This window comes from Rhinolophus sinicus, chromosome 14 (assembly GCF_057876585.1).
Source record: "Rhinolophus sinicus isolate RSI-liver-muscle chromosome 14, RSI-T2T, whole genome shotgun sequence".
Lineage (NCBI taxonomy): Eukaryota > Metazoa > Chordata > Mammalia > Chiroptera > Rhinolophidae > Rhinolophus > Rhinolophus sinicus.
This window is the reverse complement of record NC_142514.1, coordinates 152,485,675-152,508,682: the sequence shown is the minus strand read 5'-3', so window position 1 is coordinate 152,508,682 and position 23,008 is coordinate 152,485,675. Positions and strand designations below refer to the sequence as shown.

General features: G+C 49.2%; 1 protein-coding gene across 14 annotated transcripts in view; it reads left to right on the top strand.

Annotated features, from left to right (window-relative positions):
• The window catches only part of PLEKHA7 (pleckstrin homology domain containing A7), a 204,137-nt gene that overhangs the window by 150,233 nt on the left and 30,896 nt on the right, over nt 1–23,008 (top strand). For 9 of the 14 annotated variants that reach the window (XM_019746620.3, XM_019746619.3, XM_019746623.3 and 6 more), the window contains 5 exons: nt 6,323–6,784; nt 15,501–16,026; nt 16,583–16,669; nt 17,501–17,620; nt 19,572–19,625. In XM_019746620.3, coding sequence (XP_019602179.3) covers nt 6,323–6,784; nt 15,501–16,026; nt 16,583–16,669; nt 17,501–17,620; nt 19,572–19,625 — 1,249 coding nt within the window. The remainder of the gene's footprint in view (nt 1–6,322; nt 6,785–15,500; nt 16,027–16,582; nt 16,670–17,500; nt 17,621–19,571; nt 19,626–23,008) is intronic. The other 5 variants (XM_019746624.3, XM_019746625.3, XM_019746626.3 and 2 more) reach the window with 3 other exon arrangements.

Sequence of the window (23,008 nt, the reverse complement as noted above, 5' to 3'; positions counted from 1 at the left end):
ATGGATGGGTTTATGGATGTTTGGCTGGCTGGGCGGGTGGGTGGGTGGATGAAGAAAACAGTCGTAACACCTCTACCTGTACGATGTTCAAATAAGGACTCGGGATGCCTGAGAGCAACCTGAGCACTGCTGTGGGCCTGGCGTGTGGGGAAGCGGCCTGTTCCGAAATGGCCCCGACATGTCTGGCTATCTGCACTCTCTTCAGAAAACTCAATGTTTGGCCTTCCAAATTATGATCACTTAAGTAAAGTGTAGCAGGAGCACCTGAGGTTGGACAAGCCCCTTGGACCCTTGGCAGAAGTAATCTGTGGACGTTTTTCAGCCAGGTGCAGGGATTTGGGGTCGGGTCAGATGGGGTCTGAGTCCTGCCGATATCACTAGTTGCGTTATCCAAGGCAAGCTGGTGAACCTCTCTGAGCTTTACTTTCATTACCTGTCATGAGAGAGTACTAACATCTCTAGCCTTGTGGGTTTGTACGATAAGAAGCGGTAATAGATTTCACGTGCTTACCTCAGGGTTTTGCATAGTCAGTGATGGCTGTTGCTGCTACGGTCTCTTCAGTAGAGACAACTTATTGTAAGTAATCTGGTGGCTGCCCTCAGCCTCTCTGGGCTTGACAGTACTGACCCAGAAGGATTTTTGTAGGGATTAGAGGTGGGCTGTGTCAAGATGCTGGCACACAGAAGGAGCCAACGTATGGTAATAACCAAGCATTGGCCACAAAAACAAATGACCTGGAACGGTGGCTGCCTTATAGGGAGATGGAAAGTGAGTGAGGTTGGCGTGTGCAGAGCTCTGCGCCGGCTCAGGTTGAGCTGGGATAGTTGAACATGACTTGCTCAGGTAGAAGGAAACGGGAAGGACTCTCCAGGCAGGAATTAACAAAGTGAAGAGACCTGGCAGACATTGACTATATGTCCTTTCTTCTTTTCAATCCTTAAAACTTCACAAGGGGCTTCGCCAATAGCCACTCCACTGAGGCAAGAGGCAGTCTGGGGTTTTCATTTATTCTTCAGCCTTGCTCTTCTCTAGGGGAGACGTGGTCAGAGCTGTCAGGCCCTCTATTGTTAATTTAGAGCAGAGCATGAAAGGTAGTCAGATATCTTTTCCCCTCCCACGGGGACTGACCTATTTAACTCGGGGAAAAAGAAGAAACCAACTCCTGTCTCCATTTCACGTCAGCCATTTTCTTCCTCAAATGCTAGGAACTCATTCAGGTGAGCAAGCTTGCCTTAGGGCTCCCTAGAGACTTTGGGTCCCTTTCTCTTCAGCCTTTTGTACAAGTCCATGAACTGCGCCCAGGGTGGGTTCTGGCTTCTGAGCCCACTGTCCTCCTGAGACGGAGGGTCAGTGCTCAGAACTCGGCATCTGTCAACACAAGCTGAGCTGGTTTCCCAGGACAGGACTTCTGCCACCTGACCTGACCTGGCTCAGACCAAACTCTCCAGGAGTATCAGTGGCTCGGCCCTGGTTCTTGGGCTGCTAGTTTGGTCACTTAGGTAAGGTGAGGGGGAGGGGTCCTCCAGTGGGATGGCAACCGAAGGGCGGCATCTGCCAACAGGACCACGGTCCAAGCCCGCTCCAAGTTGTCCTTGCTCTGCCCACCCGAGTCTTTGAGAGTCAATGTGTGTCGGGTATGGGTGTGTTTAGCAGTAAGATAGAGGGAAACATCATTCCTTATAGCCTGGTGAAATAAAGGGTTGGGGGTCAGAATAAAATAATAATCAGTGCACAAGTGCTTGGTATGATGTTTACTTCCAAATTCTTGTGAAGAAACAGGATAAGAGAGAAGTATCCCTGGTCCGAGAGGTGTTCTCTTCCCACCTGCAGTGGAAAACAAGAATTTGCTCTAAGCAGACATACAGCATTACTTGATGTGCCGAAAATGGAGGGAGCCAACCCCTGCTAATAAAAAGCTTAGCCCCTCGCGCAGTCAGGGGTTGCCTTGGGTTGCTAGTCATAGAACAACCCAGTTGAGAATGGCATACTCAAATTGGGTTTTAGTTTTCTCACATAACAGGAATCCAGAAAGAGGGAGTACAGGCTGGTATAGTAGCACCATGAGACCATCAGGGGCCCGGGCTCTTGCTTTCTTTTTACCCAGCTTTTAGCAGGTGGCTTTCACCCTCATTTTTGTCACCTTGCTATCCAGCACAGAATCTAAATTCCAGGCAGGAAGAAGGGAAGGGTTAGCTAAGCCCACTAAGAGAGTCTTTTTAAAGACTTTCCTGGAAGACCCACCCAGCGATCTCACTGTACATCTTATTCATCAGATCTGTGTCACATGATCACCCTCAGCTCCAAGGTTTGGGATCAGCTCCAAGGGATACTGGGAAATACAAGGTTTTTCACTGAGCGTATTGCTGCTTTGAAAAAAATGGGGCAAAAGGAAGGAGGAGAGAATAGATGTTGCGAGTCCACATATTTGTATTTGAAGACACACTGTGTGCCAGACAGTGCTGTGCTCGCTCTGTGCCTTGTCTTCAATCCTCACAACCTCCGAAGGAGGCAGGGGCTATTGACCCCATTTTGCTGATGAGGAACCTGAAACCAGAGAGGTCAAGGACTTGCCCAAGGGCACCCAGCTTATACTGGGGTGGAGGCAGCTCTTGAATCCAGATCTGAATGGCTCTAACTCCTATGCCCTCTGGGTTCGTCATGCTTGAGAAGTGACATCTGTGGCCACAGTGGTCACCAAATGTCAGGAATTCCCTGCGTTTTGAACAGTCACTGACTGCAGTGGCTTACAGTGAATGGTAATGACCTGCACCGGAAAGGCTTGTGTCATCTTCACTACATATGTTTGCCCTGCACAGCCACCTTCTCTGAATGGCGCAGCCATGGACAGCTGAGGGTGCTCATTCTTTCCCACCACTATGCTACATTGAGCACTGCAAATCTATTTTGTGACAGGTCTCCTGATTTGAGAAGTCATGTGTTAACTTGTTGGGAATGCAAGGAGACAGGGAAAAAAAAACCCAAAAATATTTTTGCCTTAAACCCTATAACTTAGTAAGTGAAATGTTGACGTCAGGAAAGATGGGGGATCTTACCTGCAGCCATAACCTGGACATGGGCACAAGAGCATCTTCTTCTTCTGTCCCAGCAGCCATGGGACTAGGAGCTTTCAGAACCACAAGTCTTAGGGCCGAGAAATCTGCCAGGTGGCAACTAGACTACCATTCTTTTTAGCCACCCTCTGAAGGTTTGTTTTGCAGCAAATGCTGGTATTAATCTGAAGAAATGATATTGTTCCCTATCAAATTTATTTTCGGGAATCACTGGCATACACGAGGGTGTATGTCCTCATATGTACACACACAGTAAAGACTAAGATTTATAGTTATAAATCAGCTCCAAGACTAGAAAAGCCTGGCAAACACCATAATTTAGGGTCAATTTTTGAGAACAATATTAAATATGGTCTCCATGATTCACCTGTGCATTAAGGCCGTCTCACTTAGACGTCAGAGGCTATTTTCTGTACTACATTCTTATACCCCCAAGCACCCATCCCGTTGGGGATATATAGAGGCTCAGTGAATACATGATGGTTTATCAGTAAAAATTGAAAAATCCACATTACAGTTGGTTGTGCTGAGACATTGTACCACAACCCTTGGGTCCTGGAGTTGAGGAAACCCTTTTCCCTTCAGTTCTAATGTCATGCATGTAGGTGGCATATTTGTTTCACTGTCTGGCTTTTATGAGGAAGTGCTGTTTATCTTGGGGTGGGGTGAGTAACTAGGAGGTGTAGTTAGTTACTCAGGTCTCACCATTGGAGTAACCAGGTTGCAAAGCTTTGGTGACTTGACCAGGGTGTGACCCAGAGGGCAGCCAGAGCATTAATCTTCTAGGCAGCAGCCTTAGCACATTCCCAGTGAGTCGTGTCCTAAATTTGGGAAAGAGTCAAGAATATAAGGGCCAACTGAGGCAACTTGAAGTCTACTGGTTGGGGTTACAGTGACATGGTTATAGAGAATTAAAGGAAGAAAGGAAAGACAAAGTTAAAACCTATAGTGTGTACATTGTGGGACAGAGTTGTCTCTTTATAAATTTATAGTAGGAATTGCTTTTTCTAATAAGGTAGGCCCCTGAATGTTTCCCATGTGTTCCTACTACTGGAGCTTATAGACCCATTCCACATTAGGGCTGGCAGGGCCCTCAGAGATGATCGTCTAAATATGTCATTATAAAATGATATAATAGGATTCCTTCCACTATAAGTAATAGACCAAACTCAAACTAGCTTAAGTGAGAAAGAGAATTTATTGGTTCCCAACCAAAAAGCCCAGGGATATATCTGGTTTAGGTATGGCTAAATCTAGGAGCTCAGGCCAGGTATTTAGGATTCTGTTTCTTTCCATCTGCTTTCCTAAGTGTTGGTTTTATTCTCACATACCTGCTTCCCACACAGTTGTAGCAACTCAAGACCAGCTCGAACCAAAGTCCCAGGGCTAACTCTGATTGGCCTGGGTTGGGTCATGTGTCAATCTCTGAACCAATCAGCAAGACTTTGGAGCCTCAGCTGGACAAGGATGAGTAGAGTCAGCAGCACCCAAACCACATGGACTGAGAGTGGGGGAGGGTGATCCTGAAGTAAAAATTGAAATGCAGGTACGAGGAAAAGGGGTAGGAGGTGGGGTAAGGATGTCCCCCTAGTGATGGATAAAAGGAGAACCCCCCACCCCCCTCGACACACACACACACACACACACACACACACACACACACAAAGCTTTGTGTTTTTATGGAAAAGTCCCGAGCACATGAGCAGTGAGATGTGCCATTGCTTTTCTCAGCTCTCCGTGCTCAGGTTCAGGCCAACAGTCAGGCCTAACACACTAACAAGCAGACCCTGTACGAGGGTTGTATTTTCACTTTATATTGACATTTTAACTACCTCCCAGACTGGATTGGTTCTGCCCTGGATCTGTGCTGATTATTGGTAGCTGAGGTTCTGAGGTTGTTGCAAGAACACACAGGGTCTGGCCACCTAAATATAAACGCAGCAGCATTTCTGCTGTACGCAATGGAGAATCCTCTGGCTTGGCATTTGAGGAGTAATGGGTCTTAAGGCCAGGACCTTTTTACCAAGGAGTACAAGTAGACTGGCTGCCCCATCCAAGGGTCCCTGGTAATTTTTCTGGCCCTGCTGGGCTAGGCTGGAGTGTGTTCCCCTGCCTCTCCAATCTAAATTCTGCAAAGCTTGTAGAGTACTGCTGTGTTCCTGGAAGCAGGTACCAGTTAGCAGGGATGCAGACATATCTAGGACCCTGCCTCCAGGAGGTGGGGAGAAGGGCAGCTTAGAGTAGGAGACGGACCATGAACAAGGACTCCTCTAGGCCCCAGAAGCCCTTCCTCTAGCCTCAGTTCACACCCTGACCTATCACCCCCTCCCCCATTCTCCTTTACAATTTCCAGCTTTGCGTGTATAATATCTAGACCACCGACATGCGTATGGGGAGGCAGCAGACAGCAGTGGCAAGAGCACACGGGCTCTGCCGCCTGCCTGGGTCTAAGCCCTGGCTCCACTCTTTTCCAGCTGTATGATCTTGGGGAAGTCACTTATCTTCTCTGTGCCTTAGTTTCCTTATCTGTAAATTCTGACAAATAATACTTCAGAGAGTTGTTGTTAGGTCAGTGTTCTTATGGGTTTCTGTTTGAGCAGTTTCCTGATGAGATCGATAAGTGGTCATATAATGAGATCGCTGTGCCTATTCTCTTCATCTTGCAGAGACGTTCATTCTGCTGACAGTTGTACTTTGGGCTGTGTCAGCTGCCGGTGGGAGAGGCCTTGGACTCAGGAGCCTTCTATTCAAGCTGGACTGCCCCAGACAAATAGATAACAGATGCAAAAGGGAAAGGCATGGCAATGTCACATGTATCATTTATTCATTCAGTAGTATTTACGGAGCACCTATTCCTACCAGTCATTGCACAGAATTTCTGGGTGTACAATGATTGGCCAGATGGGCCTCTCGCCCGATGGAACTCATGTCTCTTGGCTACTAGAAGAGTAAACATGCAATTATGCTCCAGTGTGATCAGTGTGACAGTGGAGTCCGCTAAGGTCCCAATCTAAACCTGGTGGTTGAGGCTGGGGTGGTTTCCTGGTGGAGGTGACATTTTAGCTAAATCCCAAAGGAGTATTAGGTCAGGGAGGCAGAGTGAGGGACTGGTCATAAAAGGTGGTCCAGGCAGAGGGAACAGCCCAGGCAAAGGCCTGGAGGTAATTTGAGTGTAAAGTGTGCTCTTTGGGGAGTCTTGGCTGCCCGCTGTGCTGTCTGGACACGGCTGAATGTTCTGCTGTCATCGCAGGGACATGGAGAAGCTGGAGCAGCAGGCAGTCCCCCAGGCCAACCATGCAGAGGCCTGTCGTGAGTGTGGCCGTGTGGGACCCAGACATGCGAGGGACTGTCCTTATCGCCGCCATGAGGACTCCTTTGGCTTCGAGAGGCGGGAGCAAGAGGAAGAACGGTACCGTTCCCAGAGGGACCCACTGGAGGGCAAGCGGGACAGGAGCAAGGCCAGGTCCCCGTACTCACCCGCTGAGGAGGATGCCTTGTTCGTGGATTTACCCGGTGGCCTGCGAGGCCAACAGGCACAGCCCCAGCGGGCAGAGAGGAATGGCATCCTGTATGGCCCAGGAGAGCAGAACGGGACTGGAGGATACCAGCGGGCCTTTCCTCCCAGGACCAACCATGAAAAGCCCAGCCAGAGGAGGAGCAACCTGGCCCAGGTGGAACACTGGGCGAAGTCCCAGAAGGGGGATGGCAGGAGGTCAGTAATAGGATCACAGCCGTTCATGAGCATAATAATGAAATAACAGTAGCTGTCATTTACCCAGCATGTGGTGGATAATGCCGGCCTCAAACTCTCTACCACCATTGTCTCCATAAATCCCCGTAACATCCCTGCAAGGAGGGAGCAGTGGCCCTCATTTATAGATGAAGAAACGGGGGCTTGGAGAAGTGAAGGATCCTGCCCAGGGTCCACAGACAGGAGGCAAAGCCCGAGTTCAGACCTGGGTCTGTGAGCCTCCTAAATCCGCACGAGATTACATCAGGAGGCTTCTCTGGTCCCCAGGGAGCGTGCCTTGAGACAGTCCGCATGTAGATAGTAACTCCTCTTCTCCTCTTACACTGCTCCTTCTCTACACTGGGAAATATTTGTAGAAAGAAGAGTAAACACAGACCCGTTTTAACTTCAGCCACATGGCGCTGTGCTCGGCACTGTTGACAGGGGCTTTATCATACCCGTTCCTCCAAGAAGCGGTTTTTAATTATTTAGAGGAAACATATCCTTGCCATTTGCAAAGCACTGTCTGTATTTTATTATAATTTTAGATGAATTAGGACACAGTTATGGATGTGAAGAATTCAGGGCCACCCAGCTTCCCCATCGTGCCCAGAAGCCACTGTATTTTGTTTTCATTGTGAGGACAGCTCCTCCACCTTTCCATCCTCAGGCTTATAAAACAAACCACCAACGGAGAGGAAATAGAAAGGCCATGGTGCATTCAGAAAGCTCCCCAGGGGCTGGCGGGGCCACAGTGGATGTGCCAGAGCTCAGACCCCGTCTGCCCCAGGCCCGGTTCACATGTGCGAAAATGCCAAACTTCATTCTCCCTGTTGGAGCGGCCCAGACTCTCCCCCTGTGGGCTCGGGAGGCAGCCGTGCTCCTAGGGGAGTAGCCGCGACCTGCTTTCAGATGTGTGGGTGTGGTGTGCATGTGTGGGTTGTGTAACCTCTTTAATCTGGTCCACCTGAGCAGTTGTGAGGGTAGATGGTGGAGAAACCACAGGGGAACAGGTGTCAGTTCTGTTTGTTCACAGTTGGTCTTTTATCAAAAACAGAAAGCTACTGCCCAAGGACACAGGGGAGGGAAGCTGCTGTTCTCGGTGCTGGACTAGGTAGTTCTAAGTGGCCTTCTTGCTGACTGAGGCTGGAAAGCTGGCAGGGGCTGTGCCATGCAGGTCCTCATACTCCGATGTAAGGAACTTGGATTTTATTTGAAAGAGCAGTAGGGGGAACCCCTGGAAGGCTTCAAATGGTAAGTGATGTAATCTGATGGATAATTCACAAAGAAGTTAAATGTCTAAGGAGGAGGCTGTTCCAAGAGTCCAGGATGGTAACGGTGGACATAGAAATAAATTTGAGGTACATTTTGTCAACGGCAAAGCCTATCAGCAAATTGGATGTGTGGGATGAGAGAAAGAGAGGAACAAGGAGGATCCTTAGAGTTTTGACTTGAACAGCTAATGGTTGTTGAGCTGGGGAAGGCTAAGGAATAAGTTCAGGGGAAATCAGGGTTTCCGTTTTGGACATAGAAGTCTGAGAAACCTATTACCTATCCAAGGGGAGGTGTCAGGTGGGCAGCTGGCTGTGGCTTGTGGTGTTGAGGTTTGAGGTCTGGTTGGACATAACTCAATGGAAGCAATCAGCACATAAATGATACCCCAACACTTAGAAGTTAGCAACAAAAGGGGATCCAGCCAAAGGAGACAGTATAGTCAGAGAGAAGCTACTCATGGTAAGTTAATAGTTCCCTCTTGGATGTAACAGCTCTCAGGAACTGAACTCAATATGGGGCTGCTAAGGGAGGTAAAAGTAGAAGAAAGCAGAAATAGGGGCAGATAGGAAGGACAAGAGTTTGGCTCTGGTGAGGAGGCTGTGTTTCCTGCTGAAGAGTTTGGATTTAATCTTGAAGGCTCATGAAAGCCATCGATGGACTTGAAACTGGAGCCTGGCATGATACCAGGTAATAGTCAGGATGGTAGATCGAAGGGTGTTAGCAGGAAAGAGGCATCTGAACCCACCTGGGGAGTTTTTTTTCAGACTAGATAGCCAATTCTACATGCCAGTTCTAACACAGCAGGTCCAGGTATATGTTGAAGAAATTTCCCAGGTGATTCTGATATACCTCATCCAAAATGAAAATGGCAGTTTTGGTTACCCTTGTTTAAAAAATTTCTTTTACTAAAATAATACATTTATGTAGTTAAAGGATTTAGGTAGTGGGACCCCTCTTCACCCCTACTCCTGACTCTTGCCTCTTGAGGCAACCACTTTTGATTTTTTCAGTAGTTTTCCCAGTTTACCTCCATCTTTCCAAATAAAATACTTATACTGCTCTTGCTTGACTTTGTAGTTCTAGTTATCTATGGACATTCTAGTCTAGGAGATAAGGATTTAAGTCTCTTATTCCCCCTCTACGTTTCCTTTCCAAAAGACATACCCTTATCCCAGCTTCACAATATACTTATAGCCTTATTTTTGTTTAGATCACTGGTCAGTTTTTATGTTATTATGACAGTATAGATACTCAAAGCTGGGCCATATAGTATATTATGATTACATTTTGTTTGCCGTACAATTTTTTGTTTTCCCTGGTGTTGCTAATTTTCATGCTATTAGTTAATTTTCTCTGTACCGATTACTAATTCATCACCAAATTCACAGCTGGGTGTGTCATTCTCCTAGATAACCAGTGTTCCGGTCACAAGGTAAAAAATACAAACAATACCGAACAGTACCGAAAATTAAGTCCTCCCTGTTTTATTTCAGAAACCTAGTTCTACTTCCCAAAGACTAACCGCTGTGTTTAAAAAAAAAGAAGAGAAACTATGTTCTTTGCCCTTTTCACTTACTGTATCAGTATATGTGTATCTAGCTATATGTTTAATAATAGTGTATCTTGGCTATCTTTTCACATCGACACATATAGACACATATCATTAATTTGAAATGGTGCAGGGGACTCCATCGTATTGATCTATAGTGATCTTCACACCATTCCCTTTGGATGGACAATTAGGTTGGTCGCAAACGTGCTGTCACGAACTTACCGTGTGCTGCAGTGACTATCCTTGCCCACTTGACTTTGCATACAAGTGCAACTGCACTTGAAGAATAAATCACTTGATGTGGACTTACTGGGTCGAAGGATATATGTGATTCGTATTATGATAGATATGTGTATTACAAAATTGCCCTCCAAAGATGCTGTTTCAGTTTATAAACCACCAAGGGTGTCCATGTTTCCCCACCCCCATATCAACACTGAGAACTGTTTTAGGTTAACTCCTTGCTCCGGTGACAATATGGAAGATGATTGAGACGGAAAAGAGCCCGAAAGGAGAAAATGATCAAGCAGAAGGTGGTTATAGTCTGGGGAGAAGGGAAGACCTAAACAAAAGCAGAGAAGATGGTGTGGACCGTGGGGCCGGGATGGACAGGATACGTGGTTGGCTAGGTGTAGGACTTGGTTTATCTCGGTCTGGAAGTGGGAAGCGCCACAGGTGGACTTGAAGTTAATTTAACATTCAAGTCTGGCTTGGTTAACAGGTAATGTGGGGCCACGCACAAGGGGTGAGCATCAGAGAGAAGTGAGCTCGAGGAGTGTGGTCCTGGTGGAGTGGCCAGGTGGAGATGACCAGTGGTTTATAGCGAATATGGGTTCGTTCAGGTTAGAGAGTTGGAAATCATTGCCCCAGACGTGGTAACTGAGTCCGTGGCAGTAGGGGACGTCACTCAGGTTGGAATGCTTGGAGCAGTGGTTCTTCATCCTGGCTGCATCATTTGATTATTTGAGACCCTGCCCCAGAGATTTTGATTTACAGTAGTACCTGTTTTCGAACGTCTCTGTGGACGAACATTTTGGTTTATGAACGCCGTAAACACGGAAATAAATGCTTCGGTTTTTGAATACAACTCGGAAGTTGAACATGTCACAGAGCTTCCACTGAGTGCAAGATCCTGAGGCCTAGCTGTCGGCTGTTTTCGAATGTTTCAGAACTCGTGGATTACGTTCGAAAACTGAGGTACCACTGTAATTGGTCTGGGGTAAGATCAAGACATCGGTATGTTTTAAAAGCTCCCCAGGTGATACCAGTATATAAGAGAAGTTTGATATTTACTGAGGCCTGGGTCCCATGCACAGAAATCTGATTCCACTGATCTGGTTGCAGCCTGGACATCAGGAGTTTTAAAAACACCCCCTGCCTCCGGGTGATTCTAATGTGCAGCCAGGGTTGAGAATCCCTAGCTTAGTGTGAACAATAGCAGACAGAGACGGAACCCTGGGCATCTCCAGCCCGAGGGGTGGACAAAGGCAGAGTGTCCACAAAGGAGCCTAGTAGGAGTTGGAGGAGGAAAACCAGAGTGTGGGGCAGGAGTTGCGTTTGGAAGGAGTCCTGTCGGCAGCACTGGGTTTTGCAAATAAGGACTTCTCCCTGGGGGTGGTGCCTTCCGAGGAGGCTGGCACCCCTGAAGGAGAGTCTGGAACCTCGAGTCTCTGCTGATTTTTTTTTTGCTCAGTAGCAGAGAGTGGCCTTTGGTTCCACTGAGCATCTTGATGAGCTTAGACGGGCAAACCTGAATTGCCATTCTTAATAGGGCTAGAATTTTAAAGTTAGGAGGCAGAAAAATGGAAGGGGAAGGTGGGAGGGAACCCGAAAGATGGCACAGCCAGTGAGAAACCCTTCATGTCAGGGGCACAGAAGGGACTTCCAAAAGCTGCGCGACTGATAAAGCAATTATAAGTTGTTGGTTGTGAAATGTCTCTATGTAACTGCTTCTGGCAGCGCACAAACCTACATAATTCTGCTACACACAATGGCCTGTATTTGGGGGTGGGGTCGCACCGGGGAGCAGGGAGCTAAAAGATGAGAAGTCAAACACAAGGTGATAAGAGGTGGCTGGGGGAAGCCCTTGGACTGTCCCTAGGATGTGAGATGGGCGTTGGAGCCATTCTTATCTAAGATGTAGGACGACATAAGGTCTGTAGATAAAAACAGTTCACTGACCTTGATGGTCATTGAACACACTGTGAGAGGAATTTGAGTCTAGTGCTGGAAGCACCTTGCAGTGGGCTGAAAAGTAAAAGTGAACAGTGGAAGGCAGAGTATGGACCGCCCTTTGGAGAAGAAAGCCATCAGTCTGAGTAAGCAAAATGCTCAGTCTCTGATCACTCACGTGCAGCTTGAAAGGACTGAGCCTTGCATTCCCAGAGTTGTTTTTTACCTTTAAGAGATGTTGGAAATCGAACATCAAGTAATAAGTAGATCTGGCTGCTTAATAAAGGAACCTCCTCCATTTGAAAAATATAGACAATGGATCTCTCTGCATTGTGTATGATTGACTGTGCTAAGCTCATTAAATTGAGCACGTTGGACTTCGGAAGGAAGGTTATTTGGGCAGAAATATGATCTTGTATTCATGGCTCTAGACCACACAAGAAATTATTTCTAACTGTTCTTTCAGTACCTGGAGATACGCATTTCGCACCATTAAACTCCCTTAGAATAATGGTTTGCAGGGGACAGACTGACATACCCTTAGAATCTTACCACATTCTAAGAGATTGTTTTGTAATCCTAGCCTCCTGGTGTTTTTTTTTTTTTTTTCCTGGTGTTTAAAGTAATACATACGTGTAAAATAAAAAGGCAGGGGTGGGGGAGGAATCAGGGACTCAAACGTTATAACAAAGGACAGAGTAGAAAAGTGAAAGTTCTGCACAATTGATATGGAAGTTAGGGTGAGAAATATATGCTGAATTAAGTAATTGGTTGTAAAAATTGATGTTACATTTTGATATGGCCATTTTATAGTGGATGTGTCAGAATATTCTGTTTGGTGCCTTTTGGAACAGGGAGGATCTGTAGCCACAGACCAAGGTGTGAGGGCAAGAGACCATCAGCATTCTTTCGGGGTACAGCTGGAGTTGGGGGGCAGCAAACGGATCTGCGATCAGGGACAAAGCTGCTCTGGGGGCTCCTGCCTTCTCCGAAGGCGATCTTTTGCTCATCTCACAACCTACCTCCTGTGTCCTTCCCTCCACCATTGGTTAGTTACATGGTTTGGCCTGTGGAGCCAGGTCTCACCATTGTACTGGGACCTTTGGGGTTACCCCCAAATGGCCAGCGCCAGGGGGATGGCAGGCAGTGTGTAGGCAGAGGGCACAGGCTAGAGGACAAGCTGAGGGCTTTGGGGCACTGCCCAGTGCAGGGACCCCTGATGGCATTGACCATCAGGAGCCCGTAGGCAGGTAACGAGCGTGGGCCGCAGAACCAGATGGGAGGGGTGCCTGGGTGGGAGCATAGGTAGGACATGCTTTGCCCAGTTTGTATTTTGCTTCAGGCGGAGGGAACAATGGTTAGTAAAGTCATAAATCCCTAGGGGAATCCCCCGGCCTGGTTTGTGTCACTGCCAGCACCTCTGTTAGAGGATGCAGGCATTGTCCCTTCCTCAGAAACAGGGGCCCCTCTGATTTGGGGAAATCAGTAGCAAACCCTGCCACCTAGTGGCAAGGAGACAGGCCAGACAGACACCCTAAACAGGTCTGGGTTGTTAGAGATCTTAAAATTACCTCCTGTAATTGCATAGATAACGATAAAAGGGGAGGAGAAAGCTACCGTTTTTTGAATGACAACTATTTCTAAAATCCTCACAACAATCTATTAAGTGGTTGTCAGTATGCCCCACTTTATAATAAGGAAAGTGAGGGCGTACATGACACTTACCTGAGGACATGCAGTTAGGAAGTGATTAAATGAGGTGAGTTTTAAAACAATTAGAACAATTTTAGAAGTTGTAGAACATTAGAGCCCCCTGAGGGCTTGTTAAAACATGGGTGGCTGGGCCACGCCCCCGACTTTCTGATTGGGCAGGTCTGGGTGGGACCTGATAAGCAGCACATCTAACAAGTGCCCTGGCTGTGCTGAAGCTGCTGGTCCCCTGAGCACAGGTTAAGTAGCACTGGCTTAGAACCATGTCTGGCCTGTGCTAAATGCCATGTAAAAGTTTGTTAGGTCAAATTGGTAGATAAAAACATCCAGGCCTATCTGACTCCGGAACTTCTCTTTTTACAACGTAATGCTGTCTCCAGGTTAGACTTTTAAGGCCGCATAAAACTCTGTACTGTGCTCTCGGCTGCAATTTTTCTTTCAGAAAATAAGTTGGCTGGCTGGTAGTAGTTTTCACAATCACATCCAGCTTTTGTGTGCTGGGATATTTGTTGAAGGGCTGGTATGCGTCAAGAGTTTCTCAGGCCGTGGATAATACCACAGAATGTGAGATATGGTTCCTGCCCTTCAAGGATTTACAGCTTGGCTGAGGGAGACGTGTTTTGCAAGTATGGAAAGTTATGTCACTACAGGACCTTGGAAAAGTTACAGACCATACAATAACTAGGTCAGAGCAGGGACCCTGAGGGCTGCGACATCGCAGAAGACCTCCATGGAAGAGGCATGGGACAGTGTCCTGGAGAAAGAGTGAGATTAGGGTGAATAGGGCAAGGGAGGGCCCATACAAGTACGGGAGGGAAAAACCATATCATGAGAATAAGGGGAGGTGGGAAGGAAGCACCCACAGGTGAAGTGCCTTCTGTGTATCAAGCATGGACCCAGCATTCTCTTAACTTGTCTCATTTACTCTTCAGAACAGCGTCATGAGGCAAGTAATACTGCCCTCATGCCACAGGTAAGGAAACCGAGGCTCAGAGCAGTCAGGCAAGTTGCTTAGGTCACATAGCTGGTGGAGAGAGGAGCTAGGATTCAACCCCAGATCAGACTGCCTCTGCTTTTTCCACCGTGAGAAGTTGCCCAGGGGTATAGGAGGCAGGGCAGGATTCAGGTGAGGCTCTTGCTCTCAGTAAATATGGACTGCGCCTGAGGGGGGCACCTCCTCCCATATTGGGCCCTAGACGCCTGGCTTGCCCCAGCCCTGCCCTGGCCCCAGTAGGAGGGGCAGTGAGAAAACAGCAGGACTTGTGAGGTCAGGGGCTAGAGAGCTATGTGTACCAGGAGAAGGGGTTTAGATTTTATTTCTTAAGCAGCAGGAAGCCAGTGAAGTTTTTGGAGCATGGGAGGCATTAGGTCCAAGCAGCTGATTGTGTGCCATGTGGGAACTGTTAGTTTGGTGCAAAAGTAATTGTGGTTCAAAAGGTTAAAAAAAAAATTTTGCAAAAACCGCAATTGCTTTTACACCAACCTAATAGTTAGGAAGGTCTCAAAATTGGGGGGAAGCCATTCATCAGCATCTAGACTAGAGCTGTAGAAAAAGGAAGGAACTACCACAAGCCATCTTTTTTTAAAGATCCTCCAGAACTTGGATACTGGGCTAGGATACTGGGCAGAGGGAAAGTCTGGGCAGAGGGAGAATTATGAGGTGCTTCCTAGAAATATGCATACCCACCAGGGGAGCTGACAGGTCAAGTGAGAGAGGAGAAGGCAGGATTAATCACGCTGCATTTGAAGTGTTGATCGAGGGGCAGCCACATCCGCCTTGACATTCCAAGGCTGACAGGGAAATACGGTTTTGGAGTCCTCTGGCAGGGGAGGAAGAGACAAAAGTCCTGGATGTCTGCTTCAATTGTTCTTTGAGGTTCTTACAGGGCTCAGACACCTGCCTGGATTGGTACGTTTACCCAGCCATGTTTCCAGAAGCCTGGCAGACCCTTGCTGGTCAGCTTACCTGTCCGTCTCCTTTCCCCTCAGCCTGCCCGTGGACCACACCCTTCCTCGCTACGGTGCCCCGAGCCAGTCCCTGTCCTTCCCAGAAAACTACCAGACGCTCCCCAAGAGCACCCAACACCCCTCGGGGGGCTCTTCGCCCCCTCCCCGCAACCTGCCGAGTGACTACAAGTATGCGCAGGACAGAGCCAGCCACCGGAAGATGTCAAATGAGGAGCGCCGGGCGCACCGGGATGGCACCGTGTGGCAGCTTTACGAGTGGCAGCAGCGCCAGCAGTTCCGGCACGGCAGCCCCACGGCGCCCATCTCTGTGGGTTCCCCAGAGTTCACCGATCATGGCCGGAGCAGGAGCATGTTAGAGGTGCCCCGTTCCATCTCTGTGCCTCCATCTCCCTCGGACATCCCTCCGCCGGGGCCCCCGAGGGTCTTCCCACCCCGGCGGCCACACACACCAGCAGAGAGGGTCACTGTGAAGCCACCAGACCAGAGGAGGAGTGTGGACATCTCTCTGGGGGGTTCTCCCAGGAAGGCATGGGGCCATGCCACCAAGGTGAGGCTCTGGAGCCCTGCCTGGCTGCTGGGGTCCAGCATTAGGGTGTCGGGACCCTCACATGGTTTGAACACAAATTTAAGCAATTTGGGATAATGATAGATAACATTTATGCAGTACCTGTAGGTGCCAGGTACAGTCCTAAAGGCATTACTTTAATTCTTACAACCCCTAAGAACTAAGAACTAGGTGCTATAATTATGCCCATTTCACAGATGAGAACTCCTGAGGCATTAAGAGACAAGTAACTCACCCGGGTCACACAGCTGCTTCCTTGCAGCTTGGAAGGCAGGAAAAGATGTCAGTGTTCAATCGATTAAATTACTTATTGTAACCTAATTTAAGTTTTAACTCTCCAAGGGGCTTTCCCAGTTTATCATTGCTACGACCCGGTGAGAAAGGTGTGTATCCCTATTTTACAGATGAAGAGTCTGAGGCTCAGAGAGGTGACGTGCCATGGCGTAGGCTGCCCTGGCAGTGAGTGGCAGAGGTTCTGGCCCCAGCCCCAGCCCCCTTGCCCAGCCCTCAGTGTGATGTCTTGTCTTCCCACCTGCAGAACTCTTCTCACGTGGACCGACGCTCCATGCCCTCCATGGGTTACATGACCCACACTGTCAGCGCTCCCAGTTTACATGGAAAATCGGTAAGCAGCGCTTCATCTGTCCTTCCAGGTGAATGATACAATACAGCCTGCAAAGGGCTTAATCTCGTCCATTTTTTTTCCTCCTAAGCCAGTCAAATGACGTCTACAGGGCAGTTATCACCCCCTCCCCCATTTTAGAGATGAGGGAACTGAGGCTCAGTAAGTTGAATGACTTGCTAAGAGTCACCCAGCCAGCATTGGGTCCTCCGCCCAAGATCCAACAAAGAGCTTGGGGAAGTAGAGGAGAATGTGGGCTTTTCCTAACTTTCAGGTAGCATTTTCCAGCCACCTGCCTTTCTCCTGTTACCCTGTTTTCCCAAAAATAAGACCTAGCCAGACAATCAGCTCTAATGCGTCTTTTGGAGCAACAATTAATATAAAACCCGGTCTTATATTATATTACATAAGACCCGGTATTATATTATATTATACTATATAATTATGTAAGACCTGGTCTTATAGTAAAATAAGACCGGTTCTTATATTAATTTTTGCTCCGAAAGACGCATTAGAGCTGATTGTCTGACTAGGTCTTATTTTCGGGGGAACACAGTAGCTCCTCTCCTTTCTTTATAGTCTTTGCTTTGATTAGTTAACTGTCTGCAAAGTATGACTCTGGTGAGGGTGCACTGTTGGTTGCTGTTTCCTGAAAAAAAACTACGTTCTGTGGTCCCTTTTCTGCCAGTGCCTTTATTTGTCCTAATGGCAGAATTAATGCAATAATTGCTTCACGGTGTCATATCAGTGCTGTCACGGCACCAAGGTGAAGAGTAATTACAGTGTCGCGCTCCTGCCGTGGCTAATTTCCTCCATGTGTCTACACACCTGCAGCTGGAGGAGCTCTCACTGCTTCTCACCCGATTACGGCGGCACCAGGCCGAGTTGGCCAGTGTGCGAAATTTCGCCATCAGCCAGTTACTGCAGCATCACCTGACCTTTCCCACCTGCCAGGTCAGCGCTGGCGGGCTGTCTCAGGGCCGGAGACCCCCCCCCCTGCCCCCCGGGCAAGGGAATGACATGCCGGCCCGTGTCCCCTCGTGCCCGCGCTCTAGTCTGTACTTGCTGCCCAGCTCTCTCCCTCATTCCCTGCCTGTTTGCTTCTGGATGCAACTGCCAGACTGCGCAGCGGTGGGGGGCCCACGCCCTGGGCGCCGGGAGGAGGTTGCATGTGGTGTGAGGGACCTGAATGGTGGCTTCTCTGGCTGTGAGTAGTGACTGCCGGGCCGCTGTGTGGTCACGTCCGAAAAGCTGTGCTGGCTGTTGTCCTCGTTGCCACCTGGGGCGCTCCTCGGGATGCTGAGAGGTGTGTGTCAGCCTAGACAGAGAAGGCAGAGTGAGTGCCTCGCTGACTGACAGAGCACCCTCACATCCCTTGACCTGGTCAACCTCACCATAACCTGGGACAGGAGTTATTACCACACACCAGGCAGTAGATCAGGAAGGGGAAGTGACTTGCCCGGGATTCCTCGGCTAGAGCCAAAACTCGGGTCCTTTCTGGCACAGTATCCTAAACTTTCTAGGACTTGGGGGTTTGCAGGCAAGCTCCTCGGGGACTGGCCAGAAAGTTGCTCTCCCAGGCACCTTGAGCAGCTTAAAGAAGATGCCGGCCCACACAAGGCTGGTCTCTTTGAGCTGCACAGTAGGCAGAAGACAGATGAGGATGGTGAGGGGATGGCTGCCTTCCTTGCCTGTCCTGTTTTAGTGGGATGCTAGGGAGTCAGGACGTGGCTGTAAGGGAATACTTACAAAAACCCTAGGTTATGAACTTGGGTGATTTTTAATAACATCCCTCCACTCTGTCCTTATTACTACTGTGGAAAGTGTACAGCAACTGGGCTGATTGAAGAAGTAGGGATGGTAAAGGGATAATTTAGGGATAGAAATAAGATCTTGCCAGCCACTGGTGTCCCTGGCAATGGTCCTTCAGGCCTTCTCATGTTTCAAAGCACTGCTTGAACATCTCCCATTGTTTATCTTGTATGTTTGTTTTGAATCAGAGCTGTAAACAGGGACCAGCTTCCCAGCCCTGGCTTCCCTTGGCTTGCTGGGGGGCCTCTTAGTCAGCTGAGAAAATGGTGTCTAGACTGCTTTTCTTAAGTTTTCACAGCCCCTCCACCTCCCAGCTTCTGAGATCTGCTACATGGGAAACATGCGTTCTAGGAAATCAGCCTTTTCCTCCTTCTTACTTTTCCTATTAATTATACTAAAGAAGTTGACAGACTGTCAGGGGTAATACCAGCAGATAGGTCTGATCCTGGACTTTCCTCGACTAGCTCCGGACATAGCCACATCGGTTCCTTGCTGAGCAAAGGAAGCCAAAACTGCCAGGAAACTTCCAGGGGCTGTTGGTGCTTATCGTTCTGAAACCCAAGGTCCTAAGGGGACCTGTCTGGGCCACCTCAGTCATCTCCCTGCCTCTTCCAGGTATTTTTCCGTACCAATGGGGGTCACTTTGCTTCATGCATGTGAATGACCCTGGTGCAAAGTTTGATGACAAGACTTGGAGCCTTGCTACTCAGGGGGACCCTAGCTCAGGTGTAGCCTGCCCTCTTCCAGGCAGACCTCTCTCTTCTTTCTCAGATCACCTCCACTTCAATTCCATTGCTTTCCAAGCCTTCTGGTGGGATGTGTGCTGTCCCCCTCCTTGCCATCAAACTGTCCCCTCAACTAATGAGGGGACAAGCTGGCTTTCCCCACAGTGACCTGTAAGACCCACCATGTTGAAAGAGGGCTCTGAGCTGCACTGAGACATTTGCGCTTCCCGTGGCCCTGGATGTGTTGGTCTGCTGTGGTCCTTTGTCCCTGAAGCTGTGCAATGTAAATGATTCACATGCGAAGCCCCGAGATATGGAAACCGTTGGTGTTCATAGCTGGCTTTTTTCTCTCTCTGCTTTATCTGAAGGCTGACGATACCTACCTCCAGCTGAAGAAAGACCTGGAGTACCTGGACCTAAAGGTGAGTGGACATCAGGAGTCTTACTTCTGTGGGACACTCACCTTTCTGAGAGTGTCTGCCCCACTGGAGCCGAGCCCATGCCAAAGGCAGTGCAGGTCTTACCAAATCTGGATCCCAAATGAGGACGTCTACGTTCTCCATCAGAAGAGTTTTGTTTCTTACAGCCTCAGACTTGGGGCTCAGTTTCTTATGAATTCTGCTGTAAGGTCTCTGGATTATGGAACGAGGGCACAAGATTCTGATCTCTTCCTGTCCTTGGCCAAAACGAAAAGGTCCTTCCAAGTAATAACCGGTTGCTTCTTCAGAGCCTCTAGTGGGGTGGGAGTGAGTTTGGTTCATGAGGTACCGCTGATAGGTGTTTTCAGCCACCAGTAGTTTGGTGGATTGTTTGTCACTGGGGGAGAAGGTCCCACATGGAATTCTGTGGCACTGCAGGGCCGCAGCCTCCCATCCCCACTTAGGAGACCATCACTGAGCCCCTGCCTGTAGGTGATAAAGCTTCAGGCAGTAAATCAGCCTCCACAGCACTCAGAGCCCAAGAAAGCCACTGTAGAAGCGAGAGGCCTTCTGCCTGAAAGAGCTGCTATTGTTTCATTGGCACAGCTCTGAATGTTCCCACTGTGAAGAGCACTTCTTATGCCTGAGCCATGAAATAGACTGAAGGGATGTGACCTTTAATTACCTACAGGTGTGAGGGCAGCTGAGGGCCCCATAGGAAGGTACCCAGCTGACCGCCTTGGAGGCATGACTCCTCCAGTCCCTGAGGTACCTGGCTGAGATATTTTTAAGCCAGCAATCATATTCCAGCCTTGTAGAAGCAGGAGGATGAACATTGGGCCCTATGGCAAGAGATGGGGGGGCCTCCCTATGCTGAGGCAAGATCAAGGCCTTTGCTTAGAAATCAGCTTGTTAACTTCTGCATGTATTGAGTATTTGCTGTGTGCCCAGCTCTGGGGAAAGCCTAAGGGAGATACAAGGGGAAAACCAAAGCTCTCTGGGTTGGGGAAAGGATATGTCCCCAGATAACACAGACTTATTTACAATGAGAGTACAAAGATCTGTCTGGCTGGGTGCTCAGAGCTGAAATAATGAGGATTACTGCGGGTTGCAATGCTGGGAAGGCTTCCGGAGGAGGTGGCATGTATGCGGAAACTTGAAGAGCCAGAGGGTTTGAGTTGGCTGAGAATTAAGGGAAAGGGAAGGCGGGAGCCAAGGAGGGCCCGGGTGAGGGTGGGGTGTCTAGGCCAGCGGGGGAAGAGTAGACAATCATCCAGGTTCCTAATTCTATCCCACGCTTTTCGAAGGAAGGAGCAGTGAACAAAAGTCTGACTTGGCTTTTGTATATAAGCACAACAGAGGATTCTCTCAAAACCAGGGCATTTTCTACCTTCTGTGGCATATGTTAAGTATGGTAGTAATACCTCAGTTTACAAAGTGCTCAGACACAGCAGTGGGGGCTAAATGTGCAGTCCAACCCATCCTTCTGTGCCCTGATGGGACAGGGCAGGGTCCTTCCACCAACCTTTACCAGCCCCACCTGACCTGGGGAGAGGTCCACCAGCCTCCAGCCTCCACTTGCTCTGGGTACCGCCATATCCCTGGTCCCCTGCCTTCCTGACCACCAGTCACCATGTTGCCTGCTTGTTTCTTCTCGCCCCTGCCCTGGGGCCATGCAGTCGGCGCAGAAGTATTTGTAGAGCATCCCTATACCTTGGCCTCACCGGCAGCCAGGTGGACCTTGCAGCCCTCTTCACAGTGCTTGGTGCACAGTGCAAGAGAGAACTTAATAAAGTGCCTGAGCCAGAATAGTGGGAGTATCTGGGGTCTGAGCTGAAACTCACAGTTGGTCCTGGAGGAAAGATCCGGCTCAGGTTTGTTTTATGTCAAGATCGCAGAATTTGAGTTAAAGGGGATTTAGAGAGAGAGAAACTGAGGCACAGGATAGCAGACCAGAACCAGGAGTCCCAACGGAAGCTTAATAACGATAGAGGGTATAATGTGTGCCACTCACTGTGTTTAACTCCTGTTGACATTGTAACCCCTGCAGTGGCCCTGGAAGGGAAGTGGTGGCATCTTTCTGTGACTGACTGAGGCTCAGAGAGGTACATGACTTTCCCAAGGCCATGGAGGTAGTTATTGGGGGGTCAGGATTTGCATGGCGCTCTGACTCTGAAGTGCACGCACTTAATCACCTTGCCTCCCAGATCCTCTTAAAATGTTGCTTCTACTACTGTGGACCCAGAGGAATTCAGTTTTTTAGAACTGAGCTGGGGTCCTTATGCCAGGAAATGTGTTTGACGTGACAGAGGCAAGGTACATCCTTGGGGTGTTTCGCTAGCTAGGTAGGAGCTGCGTGTGCCAGGAAGGTTAATCACGGGAAGTTGTCACTGTCATGGAAAACAACTGTTTTGATCTCAGTTTCCCTGGTCTGCATGTCTGCTGGTTGCTCTAGTTGCTGGCTCCTCTCAGAGACCTGGTTCCCGAGAGGAACTGCACCAGCTGCACATGTGGGAAGAGATGCTGGGGCTGGTGCTGCCTGAGTCACCAGTCTGGCGTGGCTGCCAGAAAGGCTGGCACCCCCTTGGCCTCCCCACAAGGGATGGGGTGCCCAGATCAGGGAGGCAGTGGGCCTGCTCTGCTCTGACCCAGCTGCGCTGTAGGGTTCCCAGATGAGTCTCACTTCCGGATCCAGAGGAGGGAAGGGCTGCAATCAAAGGAGAGGTGTTGAGGGCCTGCAGGCACCGTGGCTGAGGAGTGTATTAGGCGGGATGCTTTGGTTTGCAAGTGTCTGAAACCCACACCAACCTGCTAAGCCAAAAAGGGAATATAGATTCCAGGGGCTCCGGCCATGTTGTCAGTGTCCTCCTTTCCCTGGTGGGCGGGCTCCCCCACACGGCCAGGGAAGGCGGCCACCTGCACACCCTGGCTCACTTCCTCCCAGCCTAACCTTTCCATGGTAGGTGGCTACAAGTAGGCGGCTTTCATTTAGTATAAGAAAGACTTTTCTGAAAGGACCACCACCGGTTTTGGGGAGCTCCCCATCACTGCGGTGTAGCTGAGGCTAGAGGAACACTGGGTGGGTTGAGTGACTCGATCAGGAAAACCCTGAGACCCACTGGCTCTTGAGATGCTGTGACATGCTAGACAAGGCGAGTGGATGCTGAGCCCAGCAGGGGTCCCTGAGACGAGGGCCTCTGTGGACACAATTGAATGGGCCCGGTCATGGAATAGTGATGAGCAGAGCCCCCACTGGCACAGCTTCTTGGGAGAGGTCCCTCCTTGGGGAGCGAATAGGAGGTGAGCCTCTCTGGAGGATGACGGTCTCCCTGCCCCCACCAGGTTGGCCTAGGGACCACTGTGTCCCTGCTCCAAAACTCAGAGCC